Source organism: Ranitomeya imitator, chromosome 6, assembly GCF_032444005.1.
Source record: "Ranitomeya imitator isolate aRanImi1 chromosome 6, aRanImi1.pri, whole genome shotgun sequence".
Classification (NCBI taxonomy): domain Eukaryota; kingdom Metazoa; phylum Chordata; class Amphibia; order Anura; family Dendrobatidae; genus Ranitomeya; species Ranitomeya imitator.
Genome location: NC_091287.1, coordinates 124,464,443 through 124,489,459, shown reverse-complemented (window position 1 = coordinate 124,489,459; position 25,017 = coordinate 124,464,443). Strand labels below are relative to the sequence as shown.

Sequence of the window (25,017 nt, the reverse complement as noted above, 5' to 3'; positions counted from 1 at the left end):
TGACGCTCACCCTGCCTGTCACACTGTCTTCGGGTGCCACAGCTCTTCCTGTCAGTGGTCACTGGCACCGCTCAGAGGAATGAATATGCCGCTCCACCCCTATGGGAGTGGAGTCCATATTCATTAATGAGCGGTCCCACGTGACTGCTGACAGAGGAAGAGCTGCGGCACCCGGAGACAGTGTGACAGGCAGGGGCAGCGTCAGGAGCGCCGTGACTAGGTGAGTATGCCTCAGCGCCCTCTCCCCCTCACCCGCCGACCCTGCCGCCCACCGTGACTCGAGTATAAGCCGAGAGGGACACTTTCAGCTCAAAAATTTGGGCTGAAAATCTCGGCTTATACTCGAGTATATACGGTACTTGATGCTTGACTGCTAATTGCACGACAGGCCCTGGCTGTGTTACACAATCTGCAGCTCCCTCTAACAGCAGCGACCAGAGTGACTGATCACTGCAGTTTAACTGTTTAATGCCACTGTCAATCTCTAGCGGCATCATTTATATAGCTGCAACATATGCTTGAGCCCATTACAGCCATTTAGTTAACGCTATCAGAAAAGAGATTATAGGGTTTCGATGGGTTATTGAAACCTTGGACCTACTGAAAGCCCCCGTAGCTGCTGCTTTGTCCTTCTGTGAAGCCAAGCCATGGAGTTGCCTTTATAGAAAAACAGTGCTGTGTACTATATACTGCAATGCCAAAGTATTGCAGTATATAATAAAAGCGAGCAGCAAGATTGCCTTGCACAGGCGTGTACTATGGAGGACAGAGAATGAACTTCAATCCAATATTGCAGCCAGCATGCAGCCAGCGGGTAAGGAAAGGGTGAATCAAACACTCGAAAACCCCGCCCCTATGGCTGAAAATTGTTCCCTCCAAATTCAGGTGACAGAGTCCCTTTAAACCCCAGACCACACCCTGGGGTGGAGATAAGGTGGACAACCTTCCACCCACTCTGTGGTTGTCCACAAAAACCCAGCCATTAATATATTATATGGGTTTCAAATCACTGAAGCTAATAGCCTCAGTGAAACGTATTTCCCTCCAGCACTTTGCCAGTGACTTTGTCACAAAAGATATAAGTTTGATATCTCTATAATCATACTGACCTGAAGAACCACGGTCATTTTTACTACCAAATGAACAACAAAACTCCCCAAAAACAAGGATGGAATTGCCATTTTTTCATCATTTCATCCCCCTTTCATTTTTATTCCTGCTTTCCAGTGCATTCTAGGGTAAAGTGAATGGTGCCATTCAAAAGTATAAAAACAAATTCTTATACAGCTATAGTGGCAGAAAAATAAAAAGGTTATGGCCCTAGGACAAGGAAGAGATAAAAAACAAAAGCACAAAAAATGGAACATGGCAGGGGCTTGAACGGGTGAAAATACTGCCTCGCTGGTATATTCTGGGTAGGATGAACAATCTAGTTGCGTCCTATACAGTACATCTGTGCTTGTAATCTCACTATACTCTGCAGTCACTCATGACAATGAAAACGAGTTCTATACAGATTTGCAAATGGTAATTTGGATTACTTCTCATTGTGGGTGGATTACTTGTATTTCGTGGTTAAGGCTACTTTCACACTAGCGTCGTGTGACGTACGTCGCAATGCGTTGTTTTGGAGAAAAAACGCATCCTGCAAAGTTGCCCGCAGGATGCGGATTTTCTCCATAGACTTGCATTAGCGACACATTGCGACGTATGGCCACACGTGTTTTGGCGGACCGTCGGCACAAAAAATGTTGCATGTAACTTTTTTTGTCTGTCGTGTCCGCCATTTCTGACCGCGCATGCGTGGACGGAACTCCGCCCCCTCCTCCCCAGATCTTACAATGGGGCAGCGGATGCATTGTAAAACTGCATTCGCTGCCCCCGTTCATTTTTTTCGCAGTTTGCGTCGGTACGTCGGGCCGATGCATGGCGGCGGCCCCGTACCGACGCTAGTGTGAAAGTAGCCTAAGGTGTTTTCCTGCCTGTTGCTACATTCAGATTTGATTTGCTCTCTTTACATATCAGTACCAGAATAAAACTTTGTTTCCTTTTTTTCAATAGAGCAGAATCATTAAGAGACTCCAGGTCTAAATCATCTTCCAAAGATAAGCCATCTGCCCCTAAGCAAAGCCAAAACCAACCAACACGGAGCTTCCTCCCTTTGGGTCCAGACTTCAGCTTAAATGATAAACCACCAGCTGGCAGGCAGGCGGTCCAGAACAGCGAGCCACCCCGTCAGAGGTACACATCGGAGGAGATCGAAGTGCTCAGGTATGGTTGACCTCACTTGTGCTTACCGATTCCTATTCTTGTAGCCTCTGCATTCTCTGCGTCACTACCCATTGGTCACAGGTTCATTCTAAGTATCTTCCATTACATTCCATGCTGATGGTACTCTGCTTTTTTCACAGGAAGACATCAAAAATTAATGGAATTGAATATGTGCCTTTCATGAGTGTTGACCTGCGGGAGCGATTTGCCTTCCCCATGCCATTTTCGTACGTATGTAGTATAGTAGTTATATATAGATGAAAAAGAACTTCAATGTATTTCTCTATCTGTCTTAGAAAAGACAGTAAATCGTTAATGAAGTAATTAAAGGGGATAAAAAAAAATGTGCCAAAGCACTAATGGGCAGGCCTTACAGACACCAGAAGCCTAATATCATCTAATGAGGCTACGTAAAGATGAGAAAGTTCTGGCGGCTCCGACTGTGAATGAAGGAACAAACAAATCAATAGGTCCCAACTAGGGATGAGCAGGACGCACAGATGATGTCACGCCAGCCCTGGCTAATCAAAAGCCACTCTGGAAGTTAAGAGATTCGCGGCCTCCTGTCCAGCCGCTAGGTACAACTGACCTGGACGCTGGACCGGAGACCCGAGAATTTGTCGCTCAGCTCTTGTCCCAACTATCCCATATACAGCAGACAGTCCTGGATTTGGGTCTATGCCCTGCAGTCTCGGGCGCCTGCTGATTGTCCCTCACAGCCAGCGCCCCTCTGACATCACCTCCTGCATGGGGAGAAAGAAATGGTAAATGGGCGTGGATTGGGGTGTGACCAGGGAAGTGGCCAAAATTTGCTGCGCTATGCGCACTGCATAATTCATCCCTCTTTCTGTTCTTCAAAGGTTGGGAGCAAATCTCTCAATGTAAAGCTCAGGTAGTCGTGGCCTGCCAATAATCATTTACAGAAAAAGAATAAATCTAAAATCAAAAGAATAATGTATGGCTAGATTTAATTTTTAAAAAGTAATCTAGATATCCAAAGAAATCTCACTGCACCAAATCCAGTGGCTTGTCTTTGGATAGTAATGAATATCCAGTGAAGATGGATGCCTGGGCCATTTGTTAAACAGCTTATATGGCTGCTGCTGGAAGACATCTCTGCACATGTCCTAAATATATCATAGATGAGGCACCCACCTATCTCGAGACTGGCCCCCATTGCTCATTGCTGTCAGAGAGGAGGTTGGAGTTACCATACAAAGTAATGGTAATTCGAATTACCTCTTAGGATCCGTTCTCAACATAGATGTATGTTCTGTTGGTGGGAACTCATCTACTATATATTCATGGGGTCTCCTGTGCATATTCCATACATGTATGAAATGGGTTATGATGAGCTACATAAAACAGTGTTTTATTAACAATCCAGTATGTATGTACATTACACAGCTCTCATTTAGATCTATGGGCTGATCATGCAATACATCCACATGGTTGGTCTAGAGTAGGGTTTCTCAATGCCAGTCCCCAAAACCCCCCAATAGGTCATGATTTACCGATATCCCATCGAGAGAACCTGTGGCAATTCCTGATGCTTTGCCAATAATAATAAGGATATCCTGAAAGCCACGACCTGTTAGGGAAGGACATGCGTTCTGGAATTGAGAAAGACTGCTCTAGTGTGAGAGATGCTTTATGTAGTCCCTTTTTACACTGGCTGATAGATGAGGTTCATGGTGTACTCTTTCATGGTGTCTATACCTGACATGGTGTTCTCTTACATGTTGTCTATACCTGACATGGTGTTCTCTTACATGGTGTCTATAACTAACATGGTGTCTATACCTGACATGGTGTACTCTTACATGGTGTATATACCTGACATGGTGTTCTCTTACATGGTGTATATACCTGACATGGTGTACTCTTACATGGTGTCTATACCTGGCATGGTGTACTCCTACATGGTGTCTATACCTGACATGGTGTACTCTTACATGGTGTATATACCTGACATGGTGTTCTCTTACATGGTGTATATACCTGACATGGTGTACTCTTACATGGTGTATATACCTGACATGGTGTTCTCTTACATGGTGTCTATACCTGACATGGTGTACTCCTACATGGTGTCTATACCTGACATGGTGTACTCTTACATGGTGTATATACCTGACATGGTGTTCTCTTACATGGTGTATATACCTGACATGGTGTACTCTTACATGGTGTATATACCTGACATGGTGTTCTCTTACATGGTGTCTATACCTGACATGGTGTACTCCTACATGGTGTCTATACCTGGCATGGTGTACTCTTACATGGTGTATATACCTGACATGGTGTTCTCTTACATGGTGTCTATACCTGGCATGGTGTACTCTTACATGGTGTCTATACCTGACATGGTGTACTCTTACATGGTGTCTATACCTGGCATGGTGTTCTCTTACATGGTGTCTATACCTGACATGGTGTACTCTTACATGGTGTCTATACCTGGCATGGTGTTCTCTTACATGTTGTCTATACCTGACATGGTGTTCTCTTACATGGTGTCTATACCTGACATGGTGTTATCTTACATGGTGTCTATACCTGGCATGGTGTACTCTTACATGGTGTCTATACCTGACATGGTGTACTCTTACATGGTGTCTATACCTGGCATGGTGTTCTCTTACATGGTGTCTATACCTGACATGGTGTACTCTTACATGGTGTTTATACCTGACATGGTGTACTCTTACATGGTGTCTATACCTGACATGGTGTTCTCTTACATGGTGTCTATACCTGACATGGTGTTCTCTTACATGGTGTCTATACCTGACATGGTGTACTCTTACATGGTGTTTATACCTGACATGGTGTTCTCTTACATGGTGTCTATACCTGACATGGTGTACTCTTACATGGTGTCTATACCTGACATGGTGTTCTCTTACATGGTGTCTATACCTGACATGGTGTACTCTTACATGGTGTTTATACCTGACATGGTGTACTCTTACATGGTGTCTATACCTGACATGGTGTTCTCTTACATGGTGTCTATACCTGACATGGTGTACTCTTACATGGTGTCTATACCTGACATGGTGTACTCTTACATGGTGTCTATACCTGACATGGTGTACTCTTACATGGTGTCTATACCTGACATGGTGTTCTCTTACATGGTGTCTATACCTGACATGGTGTTCTCTTACATGGTGTCTATACCTGACATGGTGTACTCTTACATGGTGTTTATACCTGACATGGTGTACTCTTACATGGTGTCTATACCTGACATGGTGTTCTCTTACATGGTGTCTATACCTGACATGGTGTACTCTTACATGGTGTCTATACCTGACATGGTGTTCTCTTACATGGTGTCTATACCTGACATGGTGTACTCTTACATGGTGTCTATACCTGACATGGTGTACTCTTACATGGTGTCTATACCTGACATGGTGTACTCTTACATGGTGTCTATACCTGACATGGTGTTCTCTTACATGGTGTCTATACCTGACATGGTGTTCTCTTACATGGTGTCTATACCTGACATGGTGTACTCTTACATGGTGTCTATACCTGACATGGTGTACTCTTACATGGTGTCTATACCTGACATGGTGTTCTCTTACATGGTGTCTATACCTGACATGGTGTTCTCTTACATGGTGTCTATACCTGACATGGTGTACTCTTACCTGGTGTTTATACCTGACATGGTGTTCTCTTACATGGTGTCTATACCTGACATGGTGTACTCTTACATGGTGTTTATACCTGACATGGTGTACTCTTACATGGTGTCTATACCTGACATGGTGTTCTCTTACATGGTGTCTATACCTGACATGGTGTACTCTTTCATGGTGTCTATACCTGACATGGTGTTCTCTTACATGGTGTCTATACCTGACATGGTGTACTCTTACATGGTGTTTATACCTGACATGGTGTTCTCTTACATGGTGTCTATACCTGACATGGTGTACTCTTACATGGTGTCTATACCTGACATGGTGTTCTCTTACATGGTGTCTATACCTGACATGGTGTACTCTTACATGGTGTCTATACCTGACATGGTGTACTCTTACATGGTGTCTATACCTGACATGGTGTTCTCTTACATGGTGTCTATACCTGACATGGTGTACTCTTACATGGTGTCTATACCTGACATGGTGTACTCTTACATGGTGTCTATACCTGACATGGTGTACTCTTACATGGTGTCTATACCTGACATGGTGTACTCTTACATGGTGTCTATACCTGACATGGTGTTCTCTTACATGGTGTCTATACCTGACATGGTGTTCTCTTACATGGTGTCTATACCTGACATGGTGTTCTCTTACATGGTGTCTATACCTGACATGGTGTACTCTTACATGGTGTTTATACCTGACATGGTGTACTCTTACATGGTGTCTATACCTGACATGGTGTACTTTTACCTGGTGTTTATACTTGACATGGTGTACTCTTACATGGTGTCTATACCTGACATGGTGTACTTTTACCTGGTGTTTATACTTGACATGGTGTACTCTTACATGGTGTCTGTAAGCCGAGAGGGGCAATTTCAGCCTAAAAAAAGGGCTGAAATTTCGTCTTATTCTCTAGTGTATACATTATATATTTTTTTTACTTTTCAAATGTTTTAACCCTTAGAGACAAGTTTGGAAAGTTGGCGCTGTCCCCGAAGCAAAAAGTCATGTTTTCCAAGTGGGTGAGGCCGGATGAAATCACCAACAACCCCACCATGATCTACACTGTGTCAAGTTTCAGCATTAAGCAGGTAAGGCAGCACTGTGTCACATGTGTAATGTATACACCAAAAATATAAAGGGGATATCCTCATTTGACAAATGTTCAACAAAAACACCTCATTTAAAGGGAATTAGTCACCAGGTTTTTGACATCTAATCTGAGAACAGCATAATGTAGGGGCAGAGACTCTATCAATAACGTGTAATTTATTGTGCTGCTTGCTCTAGTTTTGATAATCTCCCTCTGATTAAACAGATTTTCACTAGAGAACTAGCAAAACCATAAAGTCCTCCATATTCGTGATCTCTCTATAACCCTGCCTACACCACTGATTGGCAGCTTTCTATATACACTGTGCATAGGTAGAACGGTACCAATCTGTTTTGTGGGCAGGGTTATACAGATCTCAGTATTAGAGAACTGCTAGATCTGCAGCAGAGAAAACAAGGATTTTATTGAAACTGCAGTAAGCAGCTCAGCAAGTGACAAATCGCTGGAATCAGGGTCTCTGTCTCTACATCATGCTGGTGTCGGATAGGATAGCAAAAACCTGGTGACAGATTCTCTTTATACCGCTCCGAGCATTGGCCTGTTTTTTATTTTCAGTAGAAAAATACAAATTGTGACATTTTCCTACAGCACCTCTTCAGGGTCCTTTTAGTCTCAGCCCTTGCCTACATTCACTGGAAATCGTAAAGGAAAATATGACATCCTAACATAGAAAACACCCTCCACGTACACAAAGGCCTAGCCATAAATTGAAGGTTAAAGTCCATTGGACTTCAGAAATTATTCAAGCCTCTAAAATAAATAATAACATTTTAACCAAAGAAGTTACAAGTTTAGTATCGCTGTAATTTTACTGCCCCCAAAAATCATATTGCCAGGTCATTTTCATCACACAATGAATTCTGTAAGATCGAACCCCAAAACACAAGGGCAGTTGTTTTCACCATGTCACCTCTTTTGGAATTGTTTATCTATTTTTCAGTATGTTATATGCTAAAATGAATGGTGTCATTCAAAACTAGCGTAAATCCCACAAAAAAGCCCTTATTCTGTTACGGAGTCAGAAGAATATAAAAAATATAAAAAAAGGGGGCGGGGGGACAAAATAAGCTGCATCCTTAAGGGAATAACAAGAGACTCCCAAATTTTGTTAGACAAGCTTGAGACATTTGTTCAGTTCTGCTAATCATGAATAAAGTCCAGTCATCCACATTTATTATAACTCATTTCACCCTGACCTGATACATAATACATATAGGTTCTTTGGTTTTAAAGAGGACCTTTCACCAAATTTTTCACTGTGAACTAGACACACAACATAATAGTGGTTGGAAAGCAGACTAAACAATTTTTTATTTTTTTTATTTCATCTCTCCTTTGTGGAGATAAATCAAACTATTTGGCACTTAATGTGTTAACACCTGCTTGGACTTTAAAAAAAGTTATCAGATAGCTTTCACTGGGGGCGTGTATCTTCCTCCAGCATGAGGTCAACCAATCATAAGCTGACTTCAGTATAACAGAAAAAAAGAACTCCGCCCGATTGGTTAGCATCATACAAGGGGAAGAAATACACGCTGCAGTGAAAACAATCTTTCACAGCCACTTGGACTTAACTATAGAAAATTTCTTATGTTTCAAATATTTTGATTGCTAATATCTCCGCAACGGAGAAGCAAAATCTAAAAAAAAAAACACAATGTTTTATTCCACTCATCGTGTGTCAAGTTCAGCGTGAAAGGTTCTCTTCAAATAACCTGAAATCAAGTTATTAAACCACTGATCACCTATTTTTTTTGTATTTGATAGATTAACTCTGCGCTTTAGTTTCTTTTACCCGTATTTTGGTATTTATAAACCTGTATAAGATTAGGCGTCATAAATGTGCAGCACTTGGCGGTGGGATTTAATCCCCTTTTCTTTCTGAATGTACAGCACAAGACAAAAGCCATCTCTGTCTGTCTTTTCTGCGGCATCCATAGCGTCTAATGCCATATCAGCAGGTGCCATATTATTGCTGCATGCCCTCAGGATGGCTAACCTACTGGGTGTATATATGCCCAGGTCAGCTTTGCTAGTGACTAATGTCTCTACAAAGGACTTTTTTTTCTCCTAATTGGGGCTTCTATGGCGAGATTGGCTCCCAGAGATCTATAATTACTCCATGGGGATAAATTATTTTAATAGGAATCTGGCCCTGGAAAATTGCAGAAAGCACTTGATAGTAGAGATTTCAAGTGTGTAAGCGTACCTTACTGTACAGTTTTAGCATCAGCGTGAATGTGAAAACAAGGTTTTATTCTCGCCTGCGAGTGCTTACTATCGCTACATTAATGGCTCTGATGACCGGAACCAGAATATTTTCATTAAATACAAACCCCCACCTCTGCCATAGTCAACCATTCATTCTTTACACACAAAAAAAAGCTGTCGGTGTAACGAAAAACGCACTGCAAAAATTATTTTGGAGCCCAATAAATAAAAAGTTGAGACTGTTGTGCATCATAAACAAAAAAATCCCCAAACACTGTCTGGTCATTTAGCACTAGAACACTCTGGTCTTTAACAGGTTAAGGAAAGGCTGCATGAGACTTGTTGTGGGACCATTGGTGAGCGAGCAGTGTAACCATTGTGTGTACTTTGTCTCCAGACAATTGTGTCAGATTGCTCCTTTGTGGCCTCCCTCGCCATCAGCGCTGCCTACGAAAGACGCTATAATAAGAAATTGATTACAAGGTATGTCCTGCTGAGACATTCATTTAATTCTGGTCTTAAACGGGGATGTCATAAAGGTTGATAGAGATCATTTTGATACATGCTGTTTTTTTTTTAACTATAAGATGCACCTTTTTGCATGACAAAATTTAGCTTAAAAGTGTCTGTGCCTTATAATGCGGAGGCATGTATCTGTGATGGAGGAGAACGCTGACACCAGTGTCCTTCCCAGTCTCGGAGAGAACTGCTGTCTCCTCCTGCCCTGCCCTGATCAGTCTAGGCCTGTACATCTCTAAAGCTGCCTAAATACTGAAGAACCTTTCAGGTCATCTGATCAGTCACCAGCGTGGAAGGAAACGTGGCAGTATACACAGTGTGTAGCAGTGCTGTGTGTTTTGATTATGTAGCTAAACTGTGTTGATGTAGCTGAGCTATGGTTGTTTTTATGTAGCAAAGCTGTGTGTATGTAGGAGAGGTGACTGCATGCAGCAGTGCTGCTTAATATGACTGCACTGCAGATAGTGCACTCTGTAAAAAGTCGTGTATACTACCCAACGCTGCAGAGAAGAACTAGCAATAGATTATTTACCTCCATATTCTACCCTACTGCATTGAAATTAGTGATAATGTCCCTTGCATTTCTTTACACTTACTGGCATATTTTAATTAGCTGGAAATAACATTTTTTCTCATGTTCTGCTCTCTAAATCTGGGGTGTGTCCTATAGTCTTAAAAATGTGTTGTGGGTGTAAAATAAATAAATGTATTACACACACAATACCATACATGCCTGTGGGGAGGTATTGATAAATAATTGCCCATAAATATATAAAAAAAAAAAACTCCTGTTGCTATGGACGCATATTAACTTTCACAAGTGCACCTGCTAAGTGTTATCAGAAAAGGTTATTGTTTAAGATTGTTATTAAAAAAAGTATCCATTTCAGGAGAAGATTGTAAATTCAGCAATTTTCTTTCCCAAGACATCTTGATATTGCAGGATAATGCCCCCCAACAAGTCTAGTGTTACCCTGCAAAAACGGAACTGAAATCGTCTTTGAATTGTTGATCATCTGCCATATTCTCCTAGTTTATTGGGAGGATTTCCTGCCAAATACTCTTGACAGATGTCCATGTATAAAGATGCAGCAGCATCGGACGCCTGTAGGCTTCCATGTTCCATAGTATACCATTCTTATTTTTATTGGGTACTATTGTTGGTATAGCACCGCAGGCTGCACCGCAAACACGAGGGTGTATTAGCCCGGCTCTTATACACACGTTTGCTCTTGTACAGACAACCTCATACTGCCAGGACAATGTGCACCAAAAGCGCCATCGTGGAGTGTCCTTCCAGGCTCACCTACAGAGTAGCAACCCAAGCTCCCATCGCCATAAAGCCAAACCAGGACCCCTAGAACAGCTCACCCAAACCCAACCTGACCGAACCGTTAACCAAAACAACCTGACAAAAGCCACAATCAGGAAGATGGTAGAGGAGGGACAGGAGAAGTACGTCAGTGTCTGGAGGAACGAGATCAGCAGCTCACAGAAACTGACCGTGTACCAGAGTCTACAGAGAGACTACAGACTGGCTCCATATCTGGGGAAACTCTCGGACCCCAGAGACCGCCAGATCCTGAGCCAGTATAGACTCAATGCCCACAATCTGGCCATCGAGGTCAGCCAGCACAGATGGAGCTACAAGCCCAGGGAAGACAGACTGTGCGTACACTGTGACCTGGAGACCCTGGAGGATGAGATCCACGTCCTGCTACACTGCACCAAATACTCAGCAGTGAGGGACACTCACTTCAGGAGACTCTCCGATCTCTTCCCGGATTTCAGCTCCATGAAGGAGGAAGAGAAAACATATTCTGCTGAGGGTAGACGAGAGTGCGGTGGAGATAGCAGCGCAGTATGTGAGCGCGTGCTATAGGCTGCGAGAAAGACAACCATTACATGCTATGGACTTCCTTACTCCAAACCTGCACCCCATCCATCGTTCCTACAGTCCCCACCCATTATCCCCACAGTCCCTCCTCCCTATTCCATATTGTGCATGTGCTTTGGCAAAACTAATGTTTATTTGGTCCTGCCAATAAAGCTTCTTTGAATTGAATTGAGTGAAGGTTGGGTGAGGATGGGGAGAAATTACCTCTTCAGCCAAGGGCGTATTTCAGGTTTTGTTTTTGGAAGGATCACAGCAGCAAACATGCTGAATAATTTTATTTCTATTCATATAAATTACTTGATAATATACCAGATTTATATCCTATTTAGTATCATCTACCCACAAAACAAAAAAGGAGAACCAGAATACAACCCTTGTGGGAAGTACATGGTGAAGCTGCACATTAATGGCGTCCCCAGAAAGGTAATTCATTTTTCCTGTTCCTCCCTACTGCTCTCTGTAGTAATTCTGCTACTCTAGATCAGAGGCCACAACCATCAGGTCCTGGACATGCTTGTGTGTGCCATATAGTGGGGGCAGGGACGAGTACCTGGTGCACTGGGGGACCGTCTATGGGACCCCCATATTTTGACAGAATCCACGCCAATAAGAAAACTTGGGAGGGGCCCCATGTACATAAGCGATTCTCAAATACAGCAGAGAGAGCAAACATCAGCACATATGAATTCTGTTTGTGGGAGAAAATAAAAGATCGGCTCTTCACTAAAGGTTGGAGTTGGGGAAGTGGAATCGATCACAAGTTATAAATGTCTCGGATTGTAATACTGCTTTATGTTTTGTCGCATCGCTTCATTCTCTTTATTGCAGCGCCATTTCTAATTTATTCTCACAGGTGATCATAGACGATTTTCTGCCTGTGGATCATAATGGAGAGTTGTTGTGCTCGTATTCTAACAACAAGAATGAATTATGGGTGTCTCTAATAGAAAAAGCCTACATGAAAGTAATGGGAGGTTATGACTTCCCCGGATCTAATTCGGTAAGATAAACGTGCTTTCTTATCTTTTCTGTGTGGCCCCTAAGGCCATGTTCACACAGTGCGTTTTTTACCGCGGAACCGCGGCGGTTTTGCCGCTGCGGTTCCGCAGCTGTTTTCCATGCAGGGTACAGTACACTGTACCCTATGGAAAACAGGACACACTGTGCACATGGTCCGGAAATTGTAAAAAAAAAGACGCGCTGAATAGCTCCCGGAAAAAAGAAGGAGCATGTCAATTCTTTTTCCGGAGCCGCAGCGGTTCTGCACCCATAGACCTCCATTGTGAGGTCCAAACCGCAGTAAAACCCGCAGATCAAAAATATATCTGCGGGTTTTACTGCGGTTTGATGTGCAGAACCGCTGCAGCAGGAAGTGCGGGGAGCGGGCGGAAGTGCGTGGGCGGAGTGTGGCTGCCCCCCCCGTGTTCCGATCCCGCCCCCCCGTGCTCCGATGCCCCCCCCCAGTGCTCCGATGCCCCCCCCGTGCCCTAATCTCCCCCCCTTATACTCACCCGGCGTCCCGGTGTCCGTCCGGCCGTCTTCTCCCTGGGCGCCGCCATCTTGCAAAATGGCGGGCGCATTCGCAGTGCGCCCGCCGAATCTGCCGGCCGGCAGATTCGTTCCAAAGTGCATTTTGATCACTGAGATATAACCTATCTCAGTGATCAAAATAAAAAAATAGTAAATGACACCCCCCCCCACTTTGTCACCCCCATAGGTAGGGACAATAAAAAAAATAAAGAATTTTTTTTTTTTTTTTTTTTCACTAAGGTTAGAATAGGGGTAGGGTTAGGGTTAGGGGTAGGGTTAGGGGTAGGGTTAGGGGTAGGGGTAGGGTTAGGGTATTTTCAGCCATTTTAACCCTAAAAAAGTTCCTAGAAAACACACAGACTCTGGCTAGAAAACTGCATCAAAAAAACGCATCAAAAAACGCATCAAAAAACGCATCAAAAAACGCATCAAAAACGGACCAAAAAAGGACCAAAAAAAGGACCTGCGTTTTCTGCCAAGAGCTGCAGTTTTTTAAAAAACAGTCAGGAAAAAAAAAGGATGGAAATCCTGAACGTGTGAACATACCCTAAATCTGATGGCTGCCCCGATCCCAAGATATGACTTCCGTGTCTGCAAGTAATACATGAGTAAATTCTGCTATTTTATAGATCTATGCCACTTGTGTTTTGTATAGCTGTATTATAATGTATTCTTTAGGGGTGTCTGTACCTATGTGGGACAGAGGTGTTTTCTGCTTTAACCCATTCACCACCTTGCGATTTTCCATTTTTGCTTTTTCTTTTTTTGCTCCCCTTCTTCCCAGAGCTATACCTTTATTATTTATTTGTTTTTATGGCCGTATGAGGGCTTGTGTTTTGCAGGATGTACCTTTGAATTAAACCATTGATTGTTACCATATACTGGGGGGGAAAAAATCCAAGTGCTGTGAAATTGTAAAAAAAAATTGCAATTACACAATAGTTTTTTGGATTTTTATTTACTATGTTCACTAAATGCTAAAACTGACTTGCCAATATGATTCTCCAGATATATAGGGTCTTTGTTAAGTGGTAAAAAAAATCACCATTTTCCGAGAACCATAGCATCACCATTATTCGGCATCTGGGGCTAGGTGAAAGCTTATTTTTTCGCGCCGTGCTGATGTTTTTATTGATAACATTTTGGGATAGATAGGATCTTTTGATTGCTTGTTATTGCATTTTATTGCAGTGTTGCGGCATTTAGGCGTTTTGATATTTTTTCTCGTTGCGCCGTTTACCAATCGGATTAATTTACTATATATCTTGATAGATTGGGCAGTTCTTAATATTCTTTAAAACATTTTTTTTTAAAGAAAAACATTAAAAATCGCTATACATTGTCCTAATGATTGCAGCATTTTTAAGATTTTTTTTCCTTTACAAAACACTTCATTAGGTATTTGTTAGGTGATCTAATAAGCCTTGTTACAAAGCAAATTAAGATGTGTGCCATCCTTGCCTTTCAGAATATTGACCTGCATGCACTGACTGGATGGATCCCAGAGAGGATTGCTATGCACTCTGACAATCAGGCATTTGACAAAGAAAATACATTTAGAATGTTGTACCAAAGGTATAGTGTCTAATGGCTTGTAGATAAATGAGTAGTGCTAATATTTTAATTTTTTTATTGTACACTTACTGATCAGTGTATATTGTAAAATGATTCGGATAAAGTATGTGAACCATTGGGATGTTAATTGCAGTGTGTACATGGTGAAAGATGTGATCCAATTACTGTTATACATACATGTTTTTCCGTCCAGGGCTGTGGAGAGGTTAAACCAAACCACCTACTCGGACTCCCCAATTTCACTGATTCCCGACTCCACAGCACTGCCTCACTACTGAGCATGTATATAAAGTGCAGCACAGATTCATCACCACAGCACTGGACACTACTGAGCATGTACATAAAGTGCAGCACAGATTCATCTCCACAGCACTGGTCACTACTGAGCATGTACATAAAGTGCAGCACAGAGTCATCTCCACAGCACTGCCTCACTACTGAGCATGTACGTAAAGTGCAGCACAGATTCATCTCCACAGCACCGCCTCACTACTGAGCATGTACATAAAGCACAGTACAGATTCATCTCCTCAGCACTGGTCACTACTGAGCATGTACATAAAGCGCAGCACAGATTCATCTCCACAGCACTGCCTCACTACTGAGCATGTACATAAAGCGCAGCACAGATTCATCTCCACAGCACTGGTCACTACTGAGCATGTACATAAAGAGCAGCACAGATTCATCTCCACAGCACTGCCTCACTACTGAGCATGTACATAAAGTGCAGCACAGATTCATCTCCACAGCACTGCCTCACTACTGAGCATGTACATAAAGCGCAGCACAGATTCATCTCCACAGCACTGGTCACTACTGAGCATGTACATAAAGTGCAGCACAGATTCATCTCCACAGCACTGCCTCACTACTGAGCATGTACATAAAGCGCAGCACAGATTCATCTCCACAGCACTGGTCACTACTGAGCATGTACATAAAGTGCAGCACAGATTCATCTCCACAGCACTGGTCACTACTGAGCATATACATAAAGCGCAGCACAGATTCATCTCCACAGCACTGCCTCACTACTGAGCATGTACATAAAGTGCAGCACAGATTCATCTCCACAGCACTGGTCACTACTGAGCATATACATAAAGCGCAGCACAGATTCATCTCCACAGCACTGGTCACTACTGAGCATGTACATAAAGCGCAGCACAGATTCTTCTCCAAAGCACTGGTCACTACTGAGCATGTACATAAAGTGCAGCACAGATTCATCTCCACAGCACTGCCTCACTACTGAGCATGTACATAAAGTGCAGCACAGATTCATCTCCACAGCACTGGTCACTACTGAGCATGTACATAAAGTGCAGCACTGATTCATCTCCACAGCACTGGTCACTACTGAGCATATACATAAAGCGCAGCACAGATTCATCTCCACAGCACTGGTCACTACTGAGCATGTACATAAAGTGCAGCACAGATTCATCTCCACAGCACTGGTCACTACTGAGAATATACATAAAGTGCAGCACAGATTCATCTCCACAGCACTGGTCACTACTGAGCATGTACATAAAGCGCAGTACAGATTCATCTCCACAGCACTGCCTCACTCCTGAGCATGTACATAAAGCGCAGCACAGATTCTTCTCCACAGCACTGGTCACTACTGAGCATGTACATAAAGTGCAGCACAGATTCATCTCAGATAAAAGCGGTATACAAATAAGGGGGCAAATGGCGTGGCTCGGATGTCCGTGTACCATTACGCCTTTCCAGATTGAATGCTGAGAAGGTTAACAAATTTTGATTGACAGCGCTTGGTGCCTGAACTCAATCAGCAGCTTAGCACCCCCCACCCCGCACATACACTGCAGGAAACATTTTACTGTAAGGGAAAACGTGCCAGGCAAACAATAGATAACTTTGTGATAAAATTTCTCACATAATAAGTTATTGTTTGCTTCTTTTAGATTTCATAAAGGTGATGTACTCATTACCACAGCTACAGGCGTGATGACTGAAGAGGAAGGTGAGAAATGGGGCTTGGTACCTACACATGCATACGCCGTCCTGGACATCAGAGAATACAAGGTATGATGCATTTCATTATTTGTGTCAGTGGACACTGCTGCCTCTGTGCAGTTAATGAGCGACCCTTATGAGTAGCCTTGTGCGGCAGAAATCTATGTATTTAAACTTGGAACATATAGAAAAATATCTCTATCAAAGAGTGCAAATTTAGATTAGTTTTGGGGTATTTGCCCCTCATCAGTGTCGACCAGGGTCTGACTGGCTGATTGTGATGCCCTTTAGCCAAGATGAGGGAAGTACTTGTTATCCTTAATGATTCCAGGTAATATGTCTGGCTTGTCCCCAGTCATGTTACATAGCTGCATAGGTTGAAAAAAGACCTAGGTCCATCAAGTTGAACCTTTCTCCACCAATTATACATTTTTGCCACTAAATTAACTACAACCCACAATGTTATGTGTACTGAGGAAATCATCCAGGCCTTTTTAAAGCTGTTATTGTCTGCCATTACTACCTCTTGTGGTCGGCATTCCACAGTCTGACTGCTCTATCTGTAAAGAATCCTTTCCTATTTAGCTGCCGGAATCGCCTTTCTTCCACCCATAATGAGTGCACCCTGGTCCTTAGTATGGTCTTTGGAAGTCATGTGCCAGTCCTCTGTACTGACCCCACATATATTTATACATGTAAGTGAGATCCCCTCTGAGACGTCTTTTTTCTAAGCTGAATAAGCCCAACTTCTCCAACCTTTCATCATATCAGAGGCCTCCATCCCTTGTAATAATCTAGTTGCCCGCCATTGAACTGACTCTAACTTCTGAATATCCTGTTTAAAATGTGGAGCCCAAAACGGCATCATATATTCTAGATGTGGCCTCACCAGTGATGTATAGAGGGGTAACAAAACGTTGGGATCACGGGATTTTATTGTGTTTTTTTTTAAATACAATCTTAAAATCTTGATTGCTTTTGCAGCTGCTACGTGACATTGAGAACTGCTGCTCAGCTTACTTGTAACCAGAATACACAAGTCCTTCTCCTGTTCTGTAGTCCCGAGTGTACTCCCATTTAATGTATATACAGCAATGGGACTACTCCATCCTAGGTGCATTACATTACATTTATCTATATTAAACCTCATTTGCCATGTGTTTGCCCATTCATTCATTTTATCCAGATCGTTTTGCAATATTGTAATGTCATGGTCAGATTTTAGTATCCTACATAGTTTGGTGTCGTCCGCAAAGACTGACACTTTCAAACCCATCCACAAGGTAATTTATAAAGAGGTTAATAAAATCGGTCCTAGCACAGATCCCTGCGGTCCCCACTGCTGACTATATCCCATTTAGAGAACGTATCACTGTGAAAGACTAGTTAAAGGGTCGGACTTTGACTCATTTGGTGTTGCAATTCCTCCTAGGTGTTATTGGTTTAGATAGCATATTTGACGTGCCTTATGGAATCAGCGATTACCCCTTACTGACATGTCGGAAACGTATGGTACATGTTCGGTCCTGTTAATGAATTTTAGGAGCAGAGGCCAATCCGTACACAGTGGGAGCAACTGCAGCAATTAGAGCTGGTTTCAATCAATGTTGTTCAGTTCCCTGGATTTTGTGGTAAATTATGAATGAGGCATCAATGTCACTCCTGCCAATGGATTTTCACAGAAGGCATTTCCAGATATCTGCCATAGATCACTAATTGGTATAATGGTGCTGCAGTACAGCGATCACAAATTCAAGTCACCTAGGAGAACTAATGGAAAAATGATAAAAAATGAAGGGACAAACAAAACATAAAAAAATGAATCAGTCTTTCATGAATATAGGGATGAAAATTGATTGTGGAAAAAATAACATTGTTGGGGCAGGAAAGGGTTAAACAATCAGAGAAGTAGAGGGTTTACTCATGGGGAAACTCTGAATTTTATTTCATGCAGTAATTTTTATTAAAAAAAATATATATCCAAAAGTTTGGACACACCTCATTTAAAGATTTTTCTGTATTTTCATGACTATGAAAATTGTACATTCACACTGAAGGCATCAAAACTATGAATTAACACATGTGGAATTACCGTATATACTCGAGTATAAGCTGACCCGAGAATAAGCCGACCCTCCTAATTTTGCCACAAAAACTGGGAAAACTTATTGACTCGAGTATAAGCCTAGGGTAGGAAATGCAGCAGCTACCGGTGAATTTCAAAAATAAAAATAGATGCTCCATACCGTTCATTATTGCCCCATAGATGCTCCATATAAAGCTGTGCCCCATATAATGCTCTGCACCGTTCATTATGGCCCCATAGATGCTCCACATAAAGCTGTGCTCCATATAGAATGCTCTGCACTTCATTATGGCCCCATAGATGCTCCATAGAAAGCTGTGCCATATATAATGCTCTGCACCGTTGATTATTGCCCCATAGATGCTCCATTTAAAGCTGTCCAATATATAATGCTGCTGCTTCTGCAATAAAAAAAAAAATCACATACTCACCTCTCTTGTTCAGGACGCCGGCGCTTTCAATATTTACCTTCTCCTCGTGCGGCTCCGTCTCCAGCACTGATGCTCAGCAGAGGGCGCGCACTGACCACGTCACCGTGCCCTCTAACCTGAGCGTCACTGCCAGAGGACGCTGGAGACAGAGCCGCACCGGAGCAAGGAGCAGGTAAATATCGCGCAGCGCTCCCCTCCCCGTATACTTACCTGCTCCGGCGCGGTCCCTGCAGTCCCTGCTTCTCCCGGTGCTGCATCTTCTTCCTGTATTGAGCGCCGGGAGTAGGTAAGTATAACTAGACAGCCCCCGCTCCCCCTCCCCTGCCGATCCCGGGTATGACTCGAGTATAAGCCGAGAGGGGGACTTTCAGCCCCAAAAAATGGGCTGAAAATCTCGGCTTATACTCGAGTATATATGGTATATACTTAACAAAAAAGTGTGAAACAACTGAAATTATGTCTTATATTCTAGGTTCTTCAAAGTAGCCACCTTTTGCTTTGATGACTGCTTTGCACACTCTTTGCATTCTCTTGATGAGCTTCAAGAGGTAGTCACCAGGAATGGTCTTCCAACAATCTTGAAGGAGTTCCCAGAGAGGCTTAGCACTTGTTGGCCCTTTTGCCTTCACTCTGCGGTCCAGCTCACCCCAAACCATCTCGATTGGGTTCAGGTCTGGTGACTGTGGAGGCCAGGTCATCTGGCGTAGCACCCCATCACTCTCCTTCTTGGTCAAATAGCCCTTACACAGCCTGGAGGTGTGTTTAGGGTCATTGTCCTGTTGAAAAATAAATGATGGTCCAACTAAACACAAACCCGGATGGAATAGCATGCCACTGCAAGATGCTGTGGTAGCCATGCTGGTGCCTTTAATTTTGAATAAATCCCCAACAGTGTCACCAGCAAAGCACCCCCACACCATCACACCTCCTCCTCCATGCTTCGCGGTGGGAACCAGGCATGTAGCGTCCATCTGTTCTCCTTTAGCGTTCCACAAAAACACGGTGGTTGGAACCAAAAGATCTCAAATTTGGACTCATCAGACCAAAGCACAGATTTCCACTGGTCTAATGTCCATTCCTTGTGTTCTTTAGCCCAAACAAGTCTCTTCTGCTTGTTGCCTGTCCTTAGCAGTGGCTTCCTAGCAGCTATTTTACCATGAAGGCCTGCTGCACAAAGTCTCCTCTTAAAAGTTGTTGTAGAGATGTGTCTGCTGCTAGAACTCTGTGTGGCATTGATCTGCTCTTTAATCTGAGCTGCTGTTAACCTGCGATTTCTGAGGCTGGTGACTCGGATAAACTTATCCTCAGAAGCAGAGGTGACTCTTGGTCTTCCTTTCCTGGGGCGGTCCTCATGTGAGCCAGTTTCTTTGTAGCGCTTGATGGTTTTTGCCACTGCACTTGGGGACACTTTCAAAGTTTTCCCAATTTTTCAGACTGACTGACCTTCATTTCTTAAAGTAATGATGGCCACTCATTTTTCTTTACATAGCTGCCTTTTTCTTGCCATAATACAAATTCCAACAGTCTGTTCAGTAGGACTATCAGCTGTGTATCCACCAGACTTCTGTACAACACAACTGATGGTCCCAACCCTCATTTATAAGGCAAGAAATCCCACTTATTAAACCTGACAGGGCACACCTGTGAAGTGAAAACCATTCCCGGTGACTACCTATTGAAGCTTATCAAGAGAATGCCAAGAGTGTGCAAAGCAGTCATCAAAGCAAAACGTGGCTACATTGAAGAACCTAGAATATAAGACATAATTTCAGTAGTTTCACACTTTTTTGTTAAGTATATAATTCCACACATGTTAATTCATAGTCTTGATGCCTTCAGTGTGAATGTACAATTTTCATAGTCATGAAAATACAGAAAAATCTTTAAATGAGAAGGTGTGTCCAAACTTTTGGTCTGTACTGTGTGTGTGTGTGTGTGTATATATATATATATATATATATATATATATATATATATATATATATATATATATATATATATATATATATATATACACCGTGTATGTGTGCATTTATATATGTAGTAGTTAAGTTTTTTTTTCTCCTTCAAGATTGGAAATTAACCAAGTTTTGTATTGCTCTGCTGAAAAAAAAAAAAAATGTCTACAAAACTAGTTGTGGCCCTAACCCTAAAAGTATCATTGGGGTCTATTCACAGTCCTCACAACAGTCACAGCTATTTTTCATTCTTAGCTGTTGTCGCATGTATCTTTTCTTAGCTTTTTTTATTATTATTTTCAAGTCATTGCGGTTTCTCCAGCTGAAGAATCCATGGAGTCATTTACGGTGGAAAGGTCGATTTTGTGAGAAAGATGAGAGAAGCTGGACCCCGGAGTTACAGAAATACCTAAACTTTGACCCACGGACTGCTCAAAAAATTGACAATGGTAATTTCTCATTCTACTGTGACAACTAAGGTCAAGGTGGCTGTTACTGGGACTACTGGGAGGTTGGCAAATGGGAGTCCTGATGTGACTACTGGGAGGTGCGTGACAGGAAGCTGGGATGACTACTGAGGAAGTTGGGGGGGGGGGGGTTCTGCTCTAGAGATAGTGTGAGGGACACAGGTAAAGTAGATACTCTTAAAGGGATGCTGTGTTCTGACTAATGAATTGTCAATCATGTGCTGTATGGGGTTATTTACAATAGCTTTAAAAGAATTTCGCCATTTTGAACAATTTGGGGGTCCACTCTGGGAGCTGCTTGAAAGAGTAGACATGCTGCTGAGGCTTTGTGGATGAGCGGTCATACTCGTGACAAACCATTTCATGATTATTTTGTAGTTTTTCTCGTTTTAAAAACCTGTAACTTGCTCAAAATAGAGTTGAATAACTTGTAAAAATTCCTACGCTCCTCTCATTTTGACTCTTTTCTGTTTTGCACTGCATCATTTTTTTGCAAAAATATCCACCTTTGTTCTTCTGGAGCACACCATGTGAATCTCTGCTTGCAGACCAATTGAGAATTTCTTCAGAGTCTTCTCTGGAGGCGTGTTCCTTCACCCCTCCCTCCCAGATGCTGCCAATCACAGCTGGTAATGTGGAAGTCTACTAGATCAGCTGCTGAGCTGTGATTGGCAGTGTCTGGGAAGGAGGGAGGAGTGACAGTGCAAGCTCCGAGGGAAGACTCTGAAGAAACGCCCAGTTAAACTACAAGCAGAGACTTGGATATCTCCTCTATCATGTCATACAACGCAAAACAGAAAAGAGCAGGAGAATCTGGAGATTTTACAAGGTAATTAATGCAAATTTTTTTGAGCAAGTGACAGGTCCTATTTAAAGGAATTAATCTCTGTTTGAGTATTTTGAACACCTCCTTGAATTTTTAGCTTACTAATCTGCGACATAACTAGTGTAATGATGATTTGCCACCAATGAGATTCTCTAAGACATTTACAGAGCATGGCCAGCAGAGGTCCCCATATAACCATCGAAATAACATGCTGATGAATTGAAACTAGTTGAGCTTCCAAAAGAACTCCTCCAGTTCCTTTTTAGAGAAAGATGGTGGATTGGGGGGAAAAAAAGCTGTCGAGGCGCTAACTGATGTCTAATGAATGTAATTCTGCCTGTAGGTATTTTCTGGATCACATGGGATGACCTGTGTCAGTATTATGATGTCATTTATTTGAGCTGGAATCCAAGTCTTTTCAAAGAATCAACTTGTATTCACAGGTAGGTCAGATAACCAGCAGCCAAAAAAGATTGATACCGTGTAAGGTCAGAAATAAAGAAACTAATTGGAAAATGAAAGCAGAAGCCTACATAGCTTTGGACATTTCTGCAAAAGTGATAACAGGAAGTGCAGCTCCATCTTCGTCTTAGAATTCCCCTCTTGGTAAATTCTGAAAGGTGAAGCGCATGGCTGCACGTCCTGTTGTCCCTGCTATTGGGTGTCATCGTGCTCCTTTCATCTACTCATATTTTCATGTTTTTTAATGCATATGTTATAATTGGTATAAATATGCTAGCATACATTACCTTGGTTATATCATGACCTTTTTTTCCTTTAATATATGTTTTAGTTATTACAGATCAAAAACCTGCATGCAACTAAAGGAGGATCACCGTTTTTAAGAAATAAAAGATCTCTGCTTGCTGTCATACTGTGTGGAATCCTACATTTAAAAGAATTGTGTCTTGTAAAGAGCTGAGCACTTGTGATGAGCGAACATGATTAGATAAGGTGTTGTCCAAATATGCTCAGGTGCTAAATGAGTGACTTCGGTGTGCTCGAAAAATATGTACAAGTCCCCATGCCTGCATGTCTCGCGGCTGTTAGACGGCTTCAGCACATGCAGGGATTGCCTAACAAACGGGCAGACATGCAGCCACATGGACTCAAACATGTTTTTCGAGCATGCCAAAGTCACTCGGCTAGCACCCGAGCGTGGTCAGATAACACCTTATCTTAGCACTTTCGCTCATCACTACTATCCCATGACCCCTATAGATATATATCCAGTGGAAGTAATCAATTAATGGCACCTATTGATTGATGACTATCAGAGGAATTAATACTGTAATTGACATATGAATAATATTGGAGAGCTGTATAATTTGTACAAACAATATTAATATAATGCCCCTTTAACCTGACGACTACCAAGCACCGTAAATTTACGGTGATTTGTCCTGGGCTTTAAATGTGCACAAATGTAAATTTCTGACATGGGGTCAATGCTCCTGCAATCTAGCCGAAGAAGTTCAGATCTCCAGCTGTCGGACAGCCAGAGACCCTGGAGAGAAGACAAAAGCAGTTTATTACAGCTTCTGACTTCACTTTTGCAGGATAGGTAGTGCTCAGTGAGCAGAAGCATCGGCAAAGCAATCGTATGATCACCGGGTCTTGGTTTGTCAGCACGGCAGAGCTGCCCCCCCTCCCTGGTCCTGGCCAACAGAGATTAACCCGCCCGTGGCCTTGCCCGCCAAAGCTGCCTTCCCCCCTAGGTCCTGGCTCGTCAGGCTGCAGAAAAAAAAGAAGAAATAAAAAGCTTTAAAGATAAAAAAAAAATAAAAATTTTTTATTTTTATACGTAAAATACATTGTCGCGTATAATAAAAACTACAGCTGTTAGGTATCCACATGACCATAGAGGAGAATTCATTCAACAGGTAATTGGGTGTAAAGTGTGAACAGTTAAAAAATATAAACAAACAAAAAAACTAAACCAAAACGTTTTTCTATATTTCTGTCGCAAACTTTTTCTTATCAATATACATCATAATATATGTACTCCAAAGCAGTGTTTTAATAAATAATACAATTTGTCCTGTATAAAGAAAGCCTTGCACAGCCATGTCGATGAAAATGATGGCTGCTGAAAAGAGCGGAGGCAAAAACAGAAAAGAATCCAGGTTCAGCCAGTAAGGCTTTATGCAGTCCTGTAAGTAGGCGCTGACACAACGGGTTTAATCTGCCGGAGGTTTGGGAGAGATCGCCGCTCTACCTGGGGGCACCGCACATAACATCATGCCCAGAGGACACTGCGGGACCGAGCTGCACGCAGCTCATGAGTGACTACAATTAACCTTCTTGGGGATTGTTGTTGCTCAAAAAAATTATAATATCAAGTCATCAAAGCTGTGGGCATGGGTTTATGGTGAGCTTCTCTGAGGAGTTGGTAAATATCCTGATTGCCCCCAGCACAGACTCCTGCAGATTTATCATCCATCAGTGGTGAGGACAGCG

The 25,017-nt window shown here is 42.5% G+C and overlaps 1 protein-coding gene across 2 annotated transcripts in view; it reads left to right on the top strand.

The window, feature by feature from the left end:
• CAPN7 (calpain 7) overlaps nucleotides 1-25,017 on the top strand; it is an 82,048-nt gene that overhangs the window by 35,008 nt on the left and 22,023 nt on the right. For both annotated transcript variants that reach the window (XM_069730056.1, XM_069730057.1), the window contains exons 5-14: nucleotides 2,062-2,271; nucleotides 2,412-2,498; nucleotides 6,919-7,045; nucleotides 9,677-9,762; nucleotides 12,025-12,118; nucleotides 12,549-12,695; nucleotides 14,694-14,800; nucleotides 16,738-16,858; nucleotides 21,569-21,713; nucleotides 22,901-23,000. In XM_069730056.1, coding sequence (XP_069586157.1) covers nucleotides 2,062-2,271; nucleotides 2,412-2,498; nucleotides 6,919-7,045; nucleotides 9,677-9,762; nucleotides 12,025-12,118; nucleotides 12,549-12,695; nucleotides 14,694-14,800; nucleotides 16,738-16,858; nucleotides 21,569-21,713; nucleotides 22,901-23,000 — 1,224 coding nt within the window. The remainder of the gene's footprint in view (nucleotides 1-2,061; nucleotides 2,272-2,411; nucleotides 2,499-6,918; nucleotides 7,046-9,676; nucleotides 9,763-12,024; nucleotides 12,119-12,548; nucleotides 12,696-14,693; nucleotides 14,801-16,737; nucleotides 16,859-21,568; nucleotides 21,714-22,900; nucleotides 23,001-25,017) is intronic.